Genomic DNA, 18,747 nt, shown 5'->3' with positions numbered 1-18,747 from the left:
AACGTTCCTCCAGGCCTTCCTGTCTTCTACCATCTTCTGGAGTCCATTTAAGCTCACGCCTACTGCTTCAGTGACTCCATCCAGCCACCTCATTCTCTGTCGTCCCCTTCGTCTCTTGCCCTCAATCTTTCCCAGCATTAGGCTATTCTCCAGTGAGTCAAGTGATGTTAAAGAAGACAGAGGATACTGTTGAGATTAATTGTTTCAGAAGTCTGGTCCTGAGTTTAATAATGTCTTTTAGATCTTGCATTTCTACTTGGAAAAATAAGCTGACCGAATAGTAATTAAGCACAGTTGTTTGTTGGGTGGTAGTTTTAAAATTCTTTTCAGTTGCTAAATTCTAGTTCTTTATTGTTTTAAAAATCAGCTGAGGGGAAGCTTATCCTCAACTTCAGCCACCTAGAGAGGTAATTCCAAACTCTGGCAGCCATTTCAATGGGCAATTTGAGGCAGCCACTTCAGGCAGTATTTGCAGCCACTTAGCTGATGGTTCTTTTTAATTGATGGAATGACAAAGATATGGGTTTCCCCTGCATCCCTCAAATGTGGCGGAAGAGCCTTGCCATCACCAGCCAGCGGCAAGTTTTAGTTAGCCGTACAGTGAGTTTTGAGGACCATCTTGCTTTTTGCCACAGCAGTGTACAGGTAGTCCTTAACCTATGACCAAAATTCAGCCCAAAATTTATGTCATTAAGTGAGAAATTTGTTAAGTGAGTTTTGCCCCATTTTATGACTTTTTCTTGACCCATTTGTTAAGTGAATCAATTTAGCTGTTAAATTAGTAATATGGTTGTTAAGTGAATCTGACTTCCCCACTGTGTTTGCTTTTCAGAAGATTGCAAAAGGTGATCACCTGACCCCAGGACACTGCAACTGTTATAAATATGAACCAGCTGCAAAGCATCCAAATGTAAATGGGGATGCCGTAACCATCATAAGTATGAAAAATTGTCATAAACCACCATTTTCAGTGCCATTGTAACTTTGAATGGCCATTAAATGAACTGTTGTAAGTCAAGGACTACCTGTACTATACCGATCCTACCCAGTGTCATCAAATGATCTACAGTGTCATTTTTAATAATGATATGCCACTTCCTACTTCTGGTGATTTCTCAAAGTTTCTTCTCTTGAAAACAGGGCCAATATTTCAAAATGTAGTGAATTGCGAGAAAGCAAACTTTTCTTTCCCCCTCATACAAGCCTCTGAGAACTAGTAGCAGTATGAATATATGCACTTGCAGGCTGTTGCACAGCAGGGGCAGGAATGCTCTCAGACTTTGCTTCCCTAATGATAGGTTTACATAAAGGCATTACATCTTTGCAGAAAAATGTAAACTTTAAAGTGGCACCTACTTCTGTGCTTGTGGTGCAAGACATTTGCAGTAAGTGAAAGCAGATTAATAGCTCAAGTTTAGAAATAAACCATGTTGGGCTTTTCTGGTTAGAATACATTGGATTGCAGCCTAAATCAATTAAATGTAACATAGTGGCTGGAATTCTGTAAAAGAAAGGCAAAGGAAGCATCAGGCAGCTTTAAAAAAAATGGGAAACGATATAGGAAGAGCCAAAAAAAAAAACCTACACAAATCACATATGCACATATTTCTTTTAAAAGCCCTTTTTCATTCACTGGAGGTTACAAGACTAGAAGCAAAATATTTTTCATTCTTTCTCCTTCCTACATCCATTTTATTTATAAAAAATGGCTTTAGCTTTATAACACATAGCTTGTTAGTATGGACATCTATCTCATATATCCTAATTAACAATTGGTTTTGTTAGTTTCCATGTTAATATTAGTCCACCATTAAATAATCCAAAATCAGTTGTTGGGCAATATTTTCAATATAACAAGCTATTATGTCTGCTGGGGCTTTTACATGTATTTTAAGAAGTAGGGATATTTGCAGGGCTTTTTTTTCTCAGAGATCACTCAGAACGGAGTTCCGAGACCCTGACCTTTTTTTCTAGTTAGAGACATTTCATATCCAAATGATATATATGTGAAGATAAAGATGTTTGTCACAATGTGGATCACATTGCGCTTACTTAAATTGAGCCATATTTGGTTGATCATTCACTCAGTTTAAAAAGATTATTCTAGAGTTCCTCACAATCCATTTTTTAAACCACCATGAATAGTTTGAAATCATCCACAAATCCAGGAAGTTAGGTGATTAATGAACATGTTAAAAGCACAATTCCAAACCCTGATTCTTGGAAGATTTCATTACTTATGTTCTGTCATTGAGAAAATTGCTCAAGTACTTCAAGTAAGTTTAGAACCTTAAACTTGATAATAATATTTTCAGTCACTTAAGAGAAACAGAATGTTAAACTTATATGTTCAAAAATCTTGAACATAAATGTAAATGCTTGAATATTTACACCATAATGAGATAGAATTATAAACTAGCTAAATAGATTACTTATTGCCTGTTTTATAAATATATAATTACTGAATCCTAGTAACCATGGAAGTAGTAAGGTAAATTAGTTAAGATAAAAGTAAAAATATAATAACAAAGCACATATGGTGATGTACTATGCAGTACAATCATTTCTTACTGATTGTGATATTTTAAATTGTTTGCTATTTATGCTGAAGTTGTTAAATTGATGATTCATATGATGCAATGTATTTGTATCATTCATTTAAAGGAATACTTTTTCAAGGACTTTAGTAGTTTGCGTAACAGATTTTCTGAAGAATTTACCATTATGAGCCATGGTGATGCAGTGGTTCAAATGTAGTATCAGGCTAACTCTGCCCACAGCCAGGAGTTCAATACTGACTGGCTCAAAGTTGATTCAGTCTTCTGTCCTTCTGAGGTCAGTAAAATGAGGACCCGGATTATTAGGGGCAATATGCTGACTCTGTAAATCACTAAGAGAGGGCTCTAAAGGATCATGGAGCGGTATGTAAATCTGGGAGCTATTGCTATTAGTTTTTCTCACAGCTATTCTGAAGGAAATAACTTACTACAAATCTATAGAGAAGGAATTGAGTTGAAAAACAGTAACTCAACCAAGGCTGCCGAAAGGTTCTAGAGTTGATTGGAATTGATGTCAACAGCTGGCACTTTATTTACTGCCCAGGAAATAATTTGATGAACTAACTTAACATTGAATATTGTTATCAATTTATGATAAAGTTTGAAATATGTGGTTTGTAAGCTTGTGAATCAATTCAAAGGCTGATGAGGCAAGGTTGGATGTTTGGATGGATGCTAAGAACTTTTCATTAGTGCTAATGTACCCCGAACTAAGTATGCAATTAGACTGAGTATATTCATTAAGATTAAGGCTATGTATACATGCAATAGTTTAAAAAGCATAAAATCTATAAAAGGTGTAAAAGCTTCCATTTGTGGCATCAAGTCAACCCCACTGCTCAGTGCAGGAATTCAACTCTGCAGATTGCTACTCAATCTCCTAAAGACATTTCTTGTAATGGAGTTCATCACTTCTCTTTATAATTGGTTCCACTGTCATAATCTTTTTTTTAAACAAATACAAACTTTTTAATAGTATTTAACTGGAATTTGCCTTCCTCTAGTTTAAAACCATTATTCCATTTCCTAAAGCAGGGGACTTCAAACTTGGCCCTTTTTTTGACTTGTTGACTTCAACTCCCAGAATTCCTCAGCCAGGCACGCTGGCTGAGGAATTCTGGGAGTTGAAGTCCACAAGTAAAAAAAAGGGCCAAGTTTGAAGACCCCTGAGCTAGAGTCTAAGACAACAGACAGCACCTTTGATCTTCTGAGTGATATCCTCCAGAAGAGCACTATTGTGTCCTCCTCTGTCTTTGATTCTCAAAAATAATCACACCATCATTGGCTCCTTATAACTTTGCAGTGTCCTGCCCATCCTCAGTATCAGTTTTACCTGTTCCAGTTTCTCAGAGACTAATTTTAAAAATATGGTTCCTAGACTTAATGTTTGTGATGCCACCCAACCAACCATCACTTTTTATAAGGTGGAGACTATTCTTCTGTAAATGCAACTTAAAATTGCAGGTTTTAGCAACTTTTTTTTAGCAGCTGCTAATAACACTCTCTCAACTCATATTTATTTTTAATGAACTGCAAGTCCAAGAAGCTTTTCTCACATACTGTTATATAAGTCAGGTGTTCCAAAACCTCTACTTTGCATTTGATTCTTCATCTCTACGAAAAGAATTTACCACCATTAAACTACACTCAATTTCAGTCCACTTTTCTAAATTTTCAAATTTATTTTGAATTTGTTTTGTGTTTTCGACTATATTAACTATCTTATCTAATCATTGTATCTCTTCATTGAAACATTAATGAAAATGTTAAAGAGTTCAGGCTCATTACCAAAGTCTGTAGCACCTTATTTGTTACATCACTTCAATTTTATAAGAAACTACTGATGAGCATTCTTTATGTGTTTCCAAGCCAGAAATGTTATAAGATGACATTAAATGTTTTGCTGAACTGAAGTTATATTATGTCCATAGTCTTTATAAGATAGTAAGGAAGTTATTGATTAAAAATACTGACAAGATGTTTTATAAGTCCATACTAACTTGATAATCACTTTATTCTTTTTTAAAAATGCTTATGAATCATTATTTGTGTCTATGCTTGATTATTGTCAATAAAGAGAGTGTATTGCTGAGTTATATCTTTAAAGAATATGATGGGTAGCCAAAAAAAATAATAATCCCCAAGTAAACTATGGAAAAATCAATCCAGAATTCTTACTTGAAATACAGATCACTTGAGAAAACAATAATGCTGATAAACATGGAAATAAAGAAGAAGAGAATCATTTGATAATGAGATGGGCAGCATGTAAATTTAATAAATAGAGTGGCCAGCAGTAAACTAGATTATAGTGATGGTGATTATGTCATTGGATGACCTGAATATTGAGGACAGATTATCCTGAAGAAGGTTTAGCGAGATGATAGCTAAAAATTGACACCAACCTGAAGGCACATGATCAGTCAAACAATATGATTAAAAATATGGTTCTAAAATTCTTAACTTTGTCATTATAGGGTACCGAGTGTAGATTAATGAGAAAAAAATGAATTTGAACAACTGTAGAGTCAGGCTGCAGCATAACAAAATGTGACCAAAGTGAAGGAGGTCTGAATACTTTCTGAATGCAGTGTACCTCACAAACATAAATGAAAAGATATTCTTATAAGCTCTATAGGAAGAGTTTGTTTTGGGACCTAGGAAGCCTGCCTCACTGTGGAAAAAAAATCAATATAGCTCTGAGGCTGATGTTCAAAATGGCACTGAAACATGGCTGCTCCCTCAGGCCTTGGGGAGGGTGATGCCAAGCCCATATACAATTCTATTTGATTAAAGAATGCATTCCTACAGGCACAAATGATCTATATTTTATTGTTTGCTTGTTTTAAACATTGTAAACCAAGGAGGCGTGTGGAATGGGGTGTCCTCTAAATTGAATGAATATAATGACTAAACAAGAAAAGCCTTCGAATAAAAAAATATTTATTTATATATTTACATTTATTCATTATCAAATTTATATAGCTATCCACCTCACCAAAGGTGACTCTGGATAGGACATAAGAGCTAAAAGAGCCAATATAAAAACAAATTAAAATCTAAAACACCACCACTAATAATTATCAGAAAAATAGTAACCATAGGGGAAGGAAGAAGGATAAAAATGGCTCCTCAGCAATGAATCCCCATTGAGAGAAGTTTCTGGTTCTTTCTAGCTCTAGGCCTGGCAGCATAATCAGGTCTTCAGGGTCTTTCAGAATATCCAAAGGAATTTTTAACAGGAAAAAAAAATGCAGCCAGCCCAGTTACAAAGCCGGCACTTCACTACATTTATAAAAGAAATTATTATCCACTTAATGAAGAAACCATTGAGGTTTTAACTATAAATATGTTCTACACTCATTCTAAAAAAATGCTTACTACTCCTTGAGATCTTATCACCTGAGAGCACAAGCCTCCCTTTTAAGACCTGTGAATGTGAAAGCATTTAGCAACATCTGTCTCCATCCCATTCTTTTCCTCCTTTAAAAATGATCATGTAGATAAAAAAGAAATCTTTCTAGCACCCTCTGACTTCCATAAAAGTGGCCTTTTTGAATTCCCCCCCCCCTTCATTCCCACTTGGGGAAGATTTCCGTAAAGGCACCTCTAAATACGGTATGAAAGTCCTCTGAGGCAGAGGAGAGAAAATCAGCTCTGTTTCTTTGCTTTCTTCAGAGAGTACCCAAATATTGTAGAATCAGCTTGCATTTAGACTCCCTACTTATTTTCCTTTCCATTTTCCGGACATTCAAATGACCCGCTCACTGTCTTTTTCATATGTGCAGGCTGTGTGATGGGTGGAACTGGGTCACGTATCTGCCTCTGGCTATCACCATCATGCCTTTTCCTTCAGAGGGAGCATTTCAGCTGGCTTAGGGACTCGTGAAAAGCTTAACTAAAGCAGATCAGTTTCCATGGTCACACAGGGAGGAGCTATGGTGTTAGAATACAGCAATTCCAAATTCTTTCGAGTAGGAAAAACAGTAATAATGAAGGAGAAGGATTTATTTCCTAGTATCTGCAATCTTATAGATAATTTCTGCATTTACTGTTTAAAATGTCCAAAGGCCTTTTTTAAACAGAATTCTGGTATTAGAAGGAAGAGGGAAGCCACTATTCAGTGCAGTGAACTTTTTTTTTTAACCGAATGCACAGTATTTGAGGTTATAGGTTATTGTATTTAACATATGTTGATTGATGTCACAGTTTTCTAATACTACCTGCTCCAATCATGTTTTTTGTCCTTTGTCTGGAAGGGACTAGCACAGGTGTATGTCTGTACTTCTTCACACAAGAATCTTCAAGCCTGGTTCCTATAGCTTTGTATGGTATAAGTATGATAGGAATAGAGAAAGTCAGTTAATTGTAGTGTTTAAGGACCAGAGGAGACTGTGAATTTTTGTTTTGGCTTAAATGCAAAGCCAGCTGGGTAACTCTGGACCAGTCACACTCAGCCCTAGGAAGAAGGCAATGGTGAATACTTCCAAAACCTTGCAAGAAAACTGAAGAGACTTCTCCAGCAAGTCACCAAAAGTCACTACTGACTCAAACACATTCCCCATTCCAGAGAAAACAAGGAGGGGTATAGTTGGGAAAACAACCCACTTGTATCAAGAGTGTAGGCTTGTTCTTTTGTCTTATGTACAAGCTACCGTTTTTTTTTAATCTTAAGGGTTTTAGAAGAAATGAATTTTTGGGGGGAAACCTGCCTTTTAGAGTTAATCATTGCATCTGTTTTTTTTTAATCTATACCTAACTTTGGACTATTAATTGTAGCTACAACATTTCAATAAGAAGAATTTATCCAGAGTACTGGCAATGTCTTAGATTCAGCTGCCTAGTTTATTTGAACAATTTCAGGGTTTTGGTTGTTGTTGTTTTTTTGTTATATACACACTGTGATGTGTTCATTATACATACACTAGGGTCCTCATTTATTATATATACACTAGGGTACTTGAAAGCTTTAGAGTGAGGTCACAAGGCTAATTCACAAAAGGAGGGAACTTTGGTTGTTATGTTTTAAACAAGATGGTAAATTGTTTAGCACTTTCTCATTAACTTTTCACTCCAATCCTGATGCATCAGGGAGAATACAGGTTGGGAACTATAGATGTTCCATTATTACCTACTAACCTGGTGTATTCAACATCATTTGAATGTGCCCCATTCTTTCTATATAATGAATTCCACAGGGCTTTAAGAAGTAGATGGAAACTGCATACAAGTGAAACTCCAAAAATTAGAATATCGTGCAAAAGTTCATTTATTTCAGTAATGAAACTTAAAAGGGGAAACTAATATATGAGATAGACTCATTACATGCAAAGGAAGATAGTTCAAGCCGTGATTTGTCATAATTGTGATGATTATGGTGTACAGCTCATGAAAACCCCAAATCCACAATCTCAGAAAATTAGAATATTGTGAAAAGGTGCAATATTCTAGGCTCAAAGTGTCCCACTCTAATCAGCTAATTAAGCCATAACACCTGCAAAGGGTTCCTGAGCCTTTAAATGGTCTCTCAGTCTGGTTCAGTAGGAATCACAATCATGGGGAAGACTGCTGACCTGACAGTTGTGCAGAAAACCATCATTGACACCCTCCATAAGGAGGGAAAGCCTCAAAAGGTAATTGCAAAAGAAGTTGGATGTTTCCAAAGTGCTGTATCAAAGCACATTAATAGAAAGTTATGTGGAACGGAAAAGTGTGGAAGAAAAAGGTGCACAAGCAGCAGGGATGACCGCAGTCTGGAGAGGATTGTCAGGAAAAGGCCATTCAAAAGTGTTGGGGACTTTCACAAGGACTGGACTGAGGCTGGAGTCAGTGCATCAAGAGCCACCACACACAGACGGATCCTGGACATGGGCTTCAAATGTCGTATTCCTCTTGTCAAGCCGCTCCTGAACAACAAACAACGTCAGAAGCGTCTTACCTGGGCTAAAGAAAAACAGACCTGGTCTGTTGCTCAGTGGTCCAAAGTCCTCTTTTCTGATGAGAGCAACTTTTGCATCTCATTTGGAAACCAAGGACCCAGAGTCTGGAGGAAGAATGGAGAGGCACACACTGCAAGATGCTTGAAGTCCAGTGTGAAGTTTCCACAGTCTATGTTGATTTGGGGAGCCATGTCATCTGCTGGTGTTGGTCCACTGTGCTTCATTAAGTCCAGGGTCAATGCAGCCATCTACCAGGAGATTTTGGAGCACTTCATGCTTCCTTCCGCAGACAAGCTTCATTTTCCAGCAGGACTTGGCACCTGCCCACACTGCCAAAAGCACCAAAAACCTGGTTCAATGACCGTGAGATTACTGTGCTTGATTGGCCAGCAAACTCGCCTGACCTGAACCCCATAGAGAATCTATGGGGCATTGCCAAGAGAAAGATGAGAGACATGAGACCGAACAATGCAGAAGAACTGAAGGCCGCTATTGAAGCATCCTGGTCTTCTATAACACCTCAGCAGTGCCGCAGGCTGATAGCTTCCATGCCACGCTGCATTGAGGCAGTAATTGCTGCAAAAGGGGCCCATACCAAGTACTGAGTACATATGCATGCTTATACTTTTCAGAGGTCTGATATTGTTCTATGTACACTCCTTGTTTTATTGATTGCATGTAATATTCTAATTTTCTGAGATTGTGGATTTGGGGTTTTCATGAGTTGTACGCCATAATCATCACAATTATGACAAATCACAGCTTGAACTATCTTGCTTTGATGAGTCTATCTCATCTATTAGTTTCCCCTTTTAAGTTGCATTACTGAAATAAATGAACTTTTGCACGATATTCTAATTTTTCGAGTTTCACCTGTATATGAAATGAAAGCATTCTAAAGAACTGTCCTTGTTTTTCAGAATCAATTGGACTGTGCACAAACATGGAAGGGGATTGTTTGAGCTGCATGAAATATCTGATGTTTGTCTTCAATTTCTTCATATTTGTAAGTTTTCTTTGATTCGTCACATGTGATCTTTTTCATGTGTCTCCTTTGGAGTTGGTTACACTTTGGTAATGGTGCTACAGTGCAGAAGACCCCCTTAAATTTCATAGGTAGCAATGTTTCAAACAAGCAGTTTGCTTTTTATCAGAAGCAGCCAGAACGTTTTACTACACTTTGGAGTTTGAAATTACTGATAAGGCAGAGGCTGCCCTTGAAAGGAGGGTTCATATAAGACCCATGGATGGACTGTAGCTGCAATTCTAGAACTGGCCTAAAGTGTATCCAATCACTTGGGTACCTTGGCAACTTACAACTTTATGAAGGCACGGAACATGGTTGTATAATTTCTTAATGTTTCTTTGTTTTCTCAACTTCCATTACTGAGTTTCAGAAAAAAATATTAAAACTTGACATTTTAAGAGAGCTCTGGGAGTGAGACTGATATGAGTCGGAAGGTTCCATTTTTGGATTGTATTCAGAAGTTTGAGTATTCCCTGGATGCCAAAACATTTTCATTATTTTGTTTCTAATTGTTAATGCCTATCTTGCTATACCATTTTTTCCCTTTTGCTTTATAAACTTGAAAGTGGGAAATGTAAACCACTTTGCACTTGAATGACTTATAAGCCCAGGTGGGTAGGTGGGTAGGTAGGTAGGCAGGCAAAGAGCCAGTTTAGTGTAGTGATTAAGACAACAGGCTAGAAACCAGGAGACTAGGAGTTCTAGTCCTGCTTAGGGACAAAGCCAATTGAGTGACCTTGGGCCAGTCACTCTGTGTCAGCCCTAGGAAGCAGGCAATGGCAAATCTCTTCCAAAAATCCTTACCAGTAAAACTTCAAATGTCCTGGCAGTTACTGGCAGTCAAACCATGTATGTGAGAATACAAACAGATAGACAGACAGAGAGAGAAAGTTAATGTTTTTTTTTTTTTTACAAAATATCAATATAGGAAATCAGCAAGCTGTGCAAACCATAGTAAACTATGTCAGGCATTACTAGCCTAAATAGCAATATTGGCATGCTCATTAAGGTCCCTTCCAACTTATTATTATTATTATTATTATTATTATTATTATTATTATTATTATTATTATTATTATTATTATTAACAACATGTTGTTCAAGAACAACTGCCATGATTTGTCACCAGCACTCTTGGCATCAAATACAGTAGCTCTTGAGTTCAGCTTCTTCTGGCAGTACCTCTGTTCCTGAAAGAGTCATCTGAATATAATATATATCACCTGTGTATGCAGATAATTCATTGTAGCTGAAGTATTTAGGAAAAGTGATCCCGCTGAAATCTGTTGCACTTTAACATAAGCTGGATTCATAAATCATGATAAGCCTTCATGCAAATTGTTTGATATTCTTAGCTGTTCTAGTGAATCCAGCAATGTTTGCTTGTAAGCATGACTTAACCAATCCATTTTGTGATTTATTGCATAAACCATAGTTAAATAAAATGATAGCTTATTTCAATATTTAAACATAGAATAAGGAACACCTATATACTGTAATTAAGAGACATCTAGCAGTCCTACCAATTTTTTTTAAAAAAATTTCCAAATGAAAAGTTTTGCAAAGATGAGGAGTGAGCATATTACCATAAGTTGAATATACTAATTCCTTTCTTGAGTGTTTGCATGTATTCCTTTCCTTTGAAATGATGGCCTCATGTTAAAGAAATTGTGAAATAAGATTTTGTATTAAATAAGTATAGTGAATAACTGGAATTCTTAAAAGGGGGGCTGCTTTCAATTGTAAATAATCACAATATTAATTTAAAAATGAAATGTATTCTTGAAATTTTTGGAAAATGCCTTTTCAGACCAGGCTATCCATTTAGGGCTGCCAAAAATGGATGGCCATTGGATGTTAACTATTAGATGTTAACAAAGTAATACAGAAAAAAACCCTGCTATCTTACAGTCATCCAGATTTTAGCAGCTCAGGTGTAGTGTCTCTATTCTCTGAACATAATAAACTGTGCCATAAGGATCTAGCCTGCATTGCAACAATTACAATTCAACTTTTAACTTGAATTATGTTGTCTATAGGAACCTGTCCAAGAAAATAGTTTTAATCTGAATCTTCCCTTTTTATGACAGCTAGGTGGCACCTGTCTCCTAGGAGTTGGAATCTGGGTCATAGTTGATCCCACAGGATTTCGAGAGATTGTGGCTACTAACCCTTTGCTCTTTACTGGAGCATATATCATGGTGGCTATGGGAACTATGCTCTTCTTGCTGGGATTCCTTGGTTGCTGTGGAGCGATCCGTGAGAACAAATGTCTTCTCCTTTTTGTAAGTACAACTGAATGGATTTCTTTTCCTAGTGTACCTACCTGTGCTGTTATAACTGAAGTCCAGAAAATAATATAAATTACTACAATTTGTTGTATTTTAAATGTCACATTTTTGAACCACTTATCTCCCTCAGAGAGGAACTCTTTTTTGTTACTCCTATTATGCCATTTAATGTTAAGGCTTTTTCATCTGAAATGAAAATAATCTAAATTATTTTCCTTTGGGATGAAAAAAGGAATATAAAAAGAAAAGTATATGTTTCCATATGGGATATTTCTGAAACTTGGTTCAAAATAAATCAGGATTGATAAATCACAATTTAAACAGCTGTCGTCTCCATGAGTGCAGATACAATGAAAGCTATGGCTTATTTCAAATTATTTTAATATCATGCATTATATTTTAAATTCATGCAATAGTCAAAATTCTTGGAATAATTTGTAGAGTTACTTAAAATGTTTAAACTAGGAAAAAGAATAGTTAAGCTGTGGAAAACAATAAGTATATTTATAAATATCAAGTATATCTTTTCATTCTCATATTATCAACTGCATAAATGGAAGGGAAAGGACTTGAAGATCATTCACAAAATATGAGTCAATAGTTTCCTGTAACACCTGAACAAGAACTTTCACAAAAGCCCATCACATGAGATCTTACCTATTTAGCCAGTTGTATTCTCATTTTCACCTTTGATTCACTCATCCTAATTTGTAACCTGACATTGGTATTACTTTTCTTGGAATAAAACTTGTGTTTTATCATCGGTCCTGTAGCTAAAGAATAAAGAGATGCTTTGCCAACTTACAGTTTTGAGGAAGAAAAACTCCAAGGAGGCCGTAATTATGCCCCAGACTTCCAGTGTTGCTTAACTCACAAAGGTACTCTATGGATTCAATCTTTGTGAGGGGTTGGATGCATCCATCTCTCAACCAACTTGATCAAGAAGATCTGAGTTTCACAATCAGGCTTAATAAGTAGACCCTTGACACGTTCCAAGAAATTCTATGACAGAAGAAAAAAAATATATCAAATTGTGCTACATCTACTCCAACATGAAGTTGTAGCACTCTTTTCTTTTTCTTTTTTTTGAATTTTGATTTGCTCACTGCCTGCAGAGATAAGTCATTTGGAGTATTAGATAGCATCCACAAAAATTGTGCCACCATTCACCAGTTTTCATATTTTATTTTCTTGTGGCTCAGGCTAAAAGTGATCCAGGTTTTCTGAGAAAAAGGCAATTATCTCCCCCACCATTTCAGCTCATATTATGCACAGAATGTGCCTAACAGAAGATCCCTGTGACTACAGATAGTCCTCCACTTTACAGCACTGAACAATATGACCTATGACTGTTTTTCACAGTTACGGCCTTTGCAGGATCCCCATGATTGTGTGATCAAAATTTAGATGCTTGGCAGCTTGTTCATATTTATGATGGTTGCAGTGTCCCGGGATCATGTGATCACCTTTTGCAACCTTCTGACAAGCAAAGTCAATGGGGGAGCCAGATGCACTTAACAACCAGGTTACTAACTTAACAACTGCAGTGATTCACTTAACAACTGTGGCAAGAAAGATCGTAAAATGGGACAAAACTCACTTAACAAATGCTTAACAACAGAAATTTTGGGCTCAGTTGTGGCCATAAGTCAGGGACTATCTGTACTTCCCATTCTTTTGTTTCTGGATGGACTGAGTACTGTGGACAGGAATCTGCATACACAAGTCAAGAAAAGTGAAAATGGTTGTACATAGGGGAATGGGAACCAGGATCTTCTGTTATTTCCTAATGACAGAAAAACAAGGAGGAGAAACAAGCCCCTAACTTTCTGCAACCTCTAGAGGTGACAAAGTCAGATCAGCTTAGCCTCTGGTGCTTTCTAAGCAGCTCTCACCATTTGGGAGGTGGATGAAAGAAGTCTTATGAGTAATCTTGCTGACAATGCTACATGAAGAAAACAGAAAGAGAACCAAGGGAGATGGCGAGCCAACTTCAGATTTTCTCACTTTCTCTTTACTTGTGAGACTGTGTCCTGCATTTCCTGTCCAATTCAACGGGTGTCAAATTTTAATTTAACTGGCGGGCGAAGGTAGAGCTCAGACACATCATGGCAGGCCTGTTGAAACTGATTGTATGGGCTAGGCATGTTAGGACCATTGTTTGGCTTATGTAGTTAACTTGTCTCTCAGTGTCTCAGTTTACTTCCATGTTTGTATTTTGTTGACACTACATATACATACGTATACATATACATATATACAGTATATATACAGTAAAGTAAAGGTAAAGGTTCCCCCGCACATGTGTGCTAGTCGTTTCCGACTCTAGGGGCCGGTGCTCATCTCCGTTTCATAGCCGAAGAGCCAGCGCTTGTCCGAGGACGTCTCCGTGGTCATGTGGCCGGCATGACTAGATGCCAAAGGTGCACGGAACGCTGTTACCTTCCCACCGTAGTGGTCCCTATTTTTCTACTTGCATTTTGACGTGCTTTCGAACTGCTAGGTTAGCAGAAGCTGGGACGTGTAACAGGCGCTCACTCTGCTACGTGGCACTCGGGATTCGACCCGCCAAACTGCCGACCTTCCGATCGACAAGTTCAGCGTCCTAACCATATACAGTATGTATGTGTATGTATATATATATATATATATATATATATATATATATATATATATATATATATATATATGTGTGTGTGTGTGTGTGTGTGTGTGTGTGTGTGTGTGTGTGTGTGTGTGTGTGTACACACACACACACACACACACACACACACACACACACATATATATATATATATATATATATATATATATATATATATATATATACATACACACACACACACATACACACACACTGACAATTTGGCAAAGGCAAGATACCATGTTACTTTATACTACATGAACTGCATGCTCTCCTACCCAAAAAGTTGAGTATTCATGTAAAAACTGAATTTTTCATTCATTTGGATATTCATGCCTAGTTTCATCTTAAATATGCAGGGGTGGGAAAAGTGCTATATATCAGTGTTTGTCAAGAGCAGGCAAAATAGCATTTTCTTCCAGGAAAAAAAAGGTATTGTAAAAAAGAACTGAAGCTGGGAAATGATTAAGTGTGGGGGCCATGAAAAAAAAATGATTTGGCAGAGAGTTCGGGTGGAATGGTTGTTATCTATATCTTAATTAGGGGAAAGGTGTTATTTTCATGGACTAATTAAAATCCACGTCCTCCTACAAAGTTTTCAAATATAGATGAATCAGAGGCTTCCCAGGAGAGATTTCTCAGTGATACATAATAAATGCCTGAAGCTTTCAAGTCAAATATAAATTCAAGGAAAGTGTACAGCACAGCTGAGAGATGAGAGAAACATGCATCCCCAAGGGAAGTTCTTAAATTTCTTTTAGTATAAAGATTATTTCTCATGTTATGTTTTTATTAAAAAAATGTTGCAGTTGAATGAAATATATCTTGTACTTCATAGACCCTAAAGCTTTTCTAGCAGTTGGACTTGTTTTTAAAAAAATAAATTGCAAGGGTTCCTAGAAAAAAAAAGTCAGCCCATGGAGTAGCCCAACAATATTTAAACTCTTTGATAATGCAGTGCATTCCACTCTGTCCATGAATTTTTCAAATCTACAAAACAATTTCATCAATAAGAAGATGCCTATCCTAGCGTGCTCTTTAAAAAAAATCCAATTTATTCTATCTGCAACCATAAGTAAGAAATAAAAAAGCAACCAATGCTGTTTGCTCCATCTCATATTTAAGACAGTTTTATTTTTCATATACAAGTGTGAACATACACCTAAAAAAACTACTTAGATAATTAGACAAAAAATATGTCTCAGAAAATATGTATATCAAAAGTTCGATGATGGAACATCCACAATTAATCTTAAAAATGTGGGAACAATTTCTTGAACATTCAACAGATCCAAAGGTGACAGGTGCTCTGACCACAATTTTTCATCTTGGATTCCAGGCCAGCAATTTGATTTAATAAATAATAAAAGCAAGTTCAATTGGAGGACTTTGAAGCCTATTTAATTCATCTGAGGGTTAAATCCAAATATCATAGCAAATTCCCAGTTTTAATTTTTGAACAAAGTTAAAGGCAAGTTATTATACAAGGACCTTTAAAAATTGTTAACTGATTTTTGTTTGTAAGGAAAGTTCCTCTAATCCTTTTTTTCTAGCCTTCCATGGGGATAAAGCCTGCTGTGTATTTCAGACAAATACAAGTCTGCAGGAGCTGAGGTTTTCATCAAAATAACTATTGTGCCATTGCACCTTAAGTTTTACCCTTTTGGAATGTTTGTCTGTTTGTTTGTTTTTGTTCTATTTATATAGCTGCATTTCATACATGTGACGCTGAGTGGTTCCCAGACTTAAAAACAAAAGCAAACAGTTATCGTATAACAACCAAAATTAAAACTATTTTTAAAAAAACCATTAAGACAGATAGAATTTAACCTGTGGGTGTGTACAATCCATAAAATGACAATACAAGCAGCTAATAGGTCCCAGACCACCACTGTATCCTCAACCACAATGGCAAAGCCATGTCTTCAGATCCTTCCAAAAGGCCAGCAGGGTCACGGGCAGTTTAACCTTGGGGCAGTGATGTTCCAAAGGGTAGATGCTGTGGCAAGAAAGCCTTTTCTCCTGGGTGCTATCAGATGACATTTCTTAGTAAAAGGACCCGCAACATGCTCTTCTGCCAGTCCTAATGGAACAAATAGATGTAACCAAGGAGAGCTGGTTCCCTGAAATAACCTGTCCCCATACCATGCACAGCTTTATAGGACATTACCAGCATCTTGAACCTTGCAACATCAGCAAGCATGATAAAAGACATTGGTCTTAGTTTCCAGTGCAATTTTATTTCGTATGACTCCTCCAACTGACACCTCTGATTTATGTAATCTTCCTCTCTGATTCATCATGCAGGAATTAAACAAAGGTACCACCTAAAATGTTGTAGTTTTGTACCTAAGCCACTTTGCAGCCTTTTGTGAGGTGGGAGATGTTCCCTTTCCATGCCATGTACAAAATAGGCTGGCCTGGTTTTTAATTTTAATTTTAGTTCTATCAGCAGCAAGAGAGCCTATGCATGGCACACAGCAATTTAAATTTTAGCAACTTTTTGTAGGTTTCCCCCCCCCCAGTGTTCCTAGACAAGGAACAAATTTTTTGATAGACTTTCGGCAAAAGAAAAACTTACTACTTAGCACTTAATTCCCTCCCCCCTCTTTTATTGTAATGCCTGTTCCCTTTTTTAAAAAAAACAAACAAGTTTTATTAATTTTCTAATTTTTCCAAATATTTATGAAGCAATGTGGTGATTGGATAGTCAAAAATCCAATGACAAAATCTTTTTGTACAAAGCTCAGGGTACATCAACAAAAATTCCCTCTCCAATTCCCTTAGTCACAATATTAAAATCAAATTAATACATTTCTGGTTGTGACACAGTCAATTAGAGCAATTATCAATACATTTTCACATATACGTATCCACATCCTGTTTTTAAGTTTTATCTAATTTCAATACAGTGCTCCAAATTAGCCTATAGTATCTAAAAACCTAATTTTCAGGTAACCCACATTTCCCCTATTTCATTATACAGTAATTATCATATCTGAAATACATACATTGTTTATTTAAGTTCATTCTTGTTATATTTCAAAAACATATTCTATGTGTCATCTTTGTAATTCATCAATGATTAACAAAGTATCTTTTGTTGTGTCATTCCAAGTTCTATAACATAATTCAAAGTTATGTTCTAGTAGCTAATTTTCATTCCCTCAGAAATCTAGGTCCTAAATATAAAATCAGTTTATATCTTTTAACAGTTCCCCTTGGCCCATTAAAAGAGATTTTAAGCTTTATTAATACAAATCCCAACAATAAGAAAAAAAAACCCCTTTTTAAAATCTAACTCTAGCTTTCTTTTTGTGCCAGGCAGGCTTCCGTATCATTGACTTTAACTTCTCAAATGTATCTCCCTTTCTTCCTACACACATTGTTTGAATCCAGGGAGACCATCCAGTTGTCAGTCTTTCAAAGAGAGCGACCCCTTTGTGGTCATTGAATTGTTGCTCTAATAGATCAAATCTCCATGTTTGGCGTAGCATAGTTGTCATTAATTCGGTCTGGTCTTCTTCTTCTTTCAATGCCATCTAGCTTAGGTAAGAGGTTATGTCCAGTGTTATAGTTATTGTATGGTTGGTTGGTTAAATTCTTAATGTACTGTATTTGAAGGCCTTTGGCATCTTCCATCTTAGTATTGGTTTCTTCAGCTTCTGCTGTTTGTTGAATTGTAGGTTTTATAGTTGAAATTGAAGTTTGGGCAACAAGGCTTTCAGTAGATTGTACTTGTTCTTTAAAGTTTTGTTGTTAATTTCCTCCTCATCTGTTAGTTTTTGGGTTGTCAATTCATCAGTTGAAATCAGAGTCTCATTTGGTGAGTTTGTGCTGTCAGATTTGTCTTTCAGTCTGGCTTTCATTTGTTCAGTCATTGCCAGGATTGTTTCAAGTATAGGTTTATAGTCAAGTGGTGGAATATATTCCTCCATTTCTTTGATGTTTACAGAGAGGTCCTTAGTGGAGGCTATTTTGATAAGAGTCAGTGAATGTCCACCTCCACTATTCCTAAAGGTTGTTTTCAGTGACAGGTGTTCCCAATTCTTATCTTTAAAGATAATGTCAAGGACAAATCTGTTACAGCCAGATCTCACAATAAAGAAAAGGTTTATTTGCTATACCAGGTTTTGCCACAAGATATCCTCAGTAGCATGTAAAATCTTTTTCCAGACTAATATGAGGATTTTATCCAATTAATCTATTTTTTTTCTTTTCCCCTTCTGCTTAAGCAGTAAATAGGGTAGTAGGTCTGCACAGAAATAAGAACTTTTTAGTGGCCCCA

General features: G+C 36.4%; 1 protein-coding gene across 4 annotated transcripts in view; it reads left to right on the top strand.

Annotated features, from left to right (window-relative positions):
- TSPAN18 (tetraspanin 18) overlaps positions 1–18,747 on the top strand; it is a 208,560-nt gene that overhangs the window by 157,926 nt on the left and 31,887 nt on the right. For all 4 annotated transcript variants that reach the window (XM_083371077.1, XM_083371075.1, XM_083371076.1 and 1 more), the window contains 2 exons: positions 9,418–9,503; positions 11,615–11,809. In XM_083371077.1, the coding sequence (XP_083227203.1) occupies positions 9,441–9,503; positions 11,615–11,809 (258 nt within the window). In that variant the 5' untranslated portion in view covers positions 9,418–9,440. The remainder of the gene's footprint in view (positions 1–9,417; positions 9,504–11,614; positions 11,810–18,747) is intronic.

Source organism: Vipera ursinii, assembly GCF_947247035.1.
Source record: "Vipera ursinii genome assembly, chromosome: 1".
In the NCBI taxonomy this organism is placed as follows: domain Eukaryota; kingdom Metazoa; phylum Chordata; class Lepidosauria; order Squamata; family Viperidae; genus Vipera; species Vipera ursinii.
Note: the sequence above shows the minus strand (reverse complement) of the source record. Positions and strands in the feature narration are given on the sequence as shown.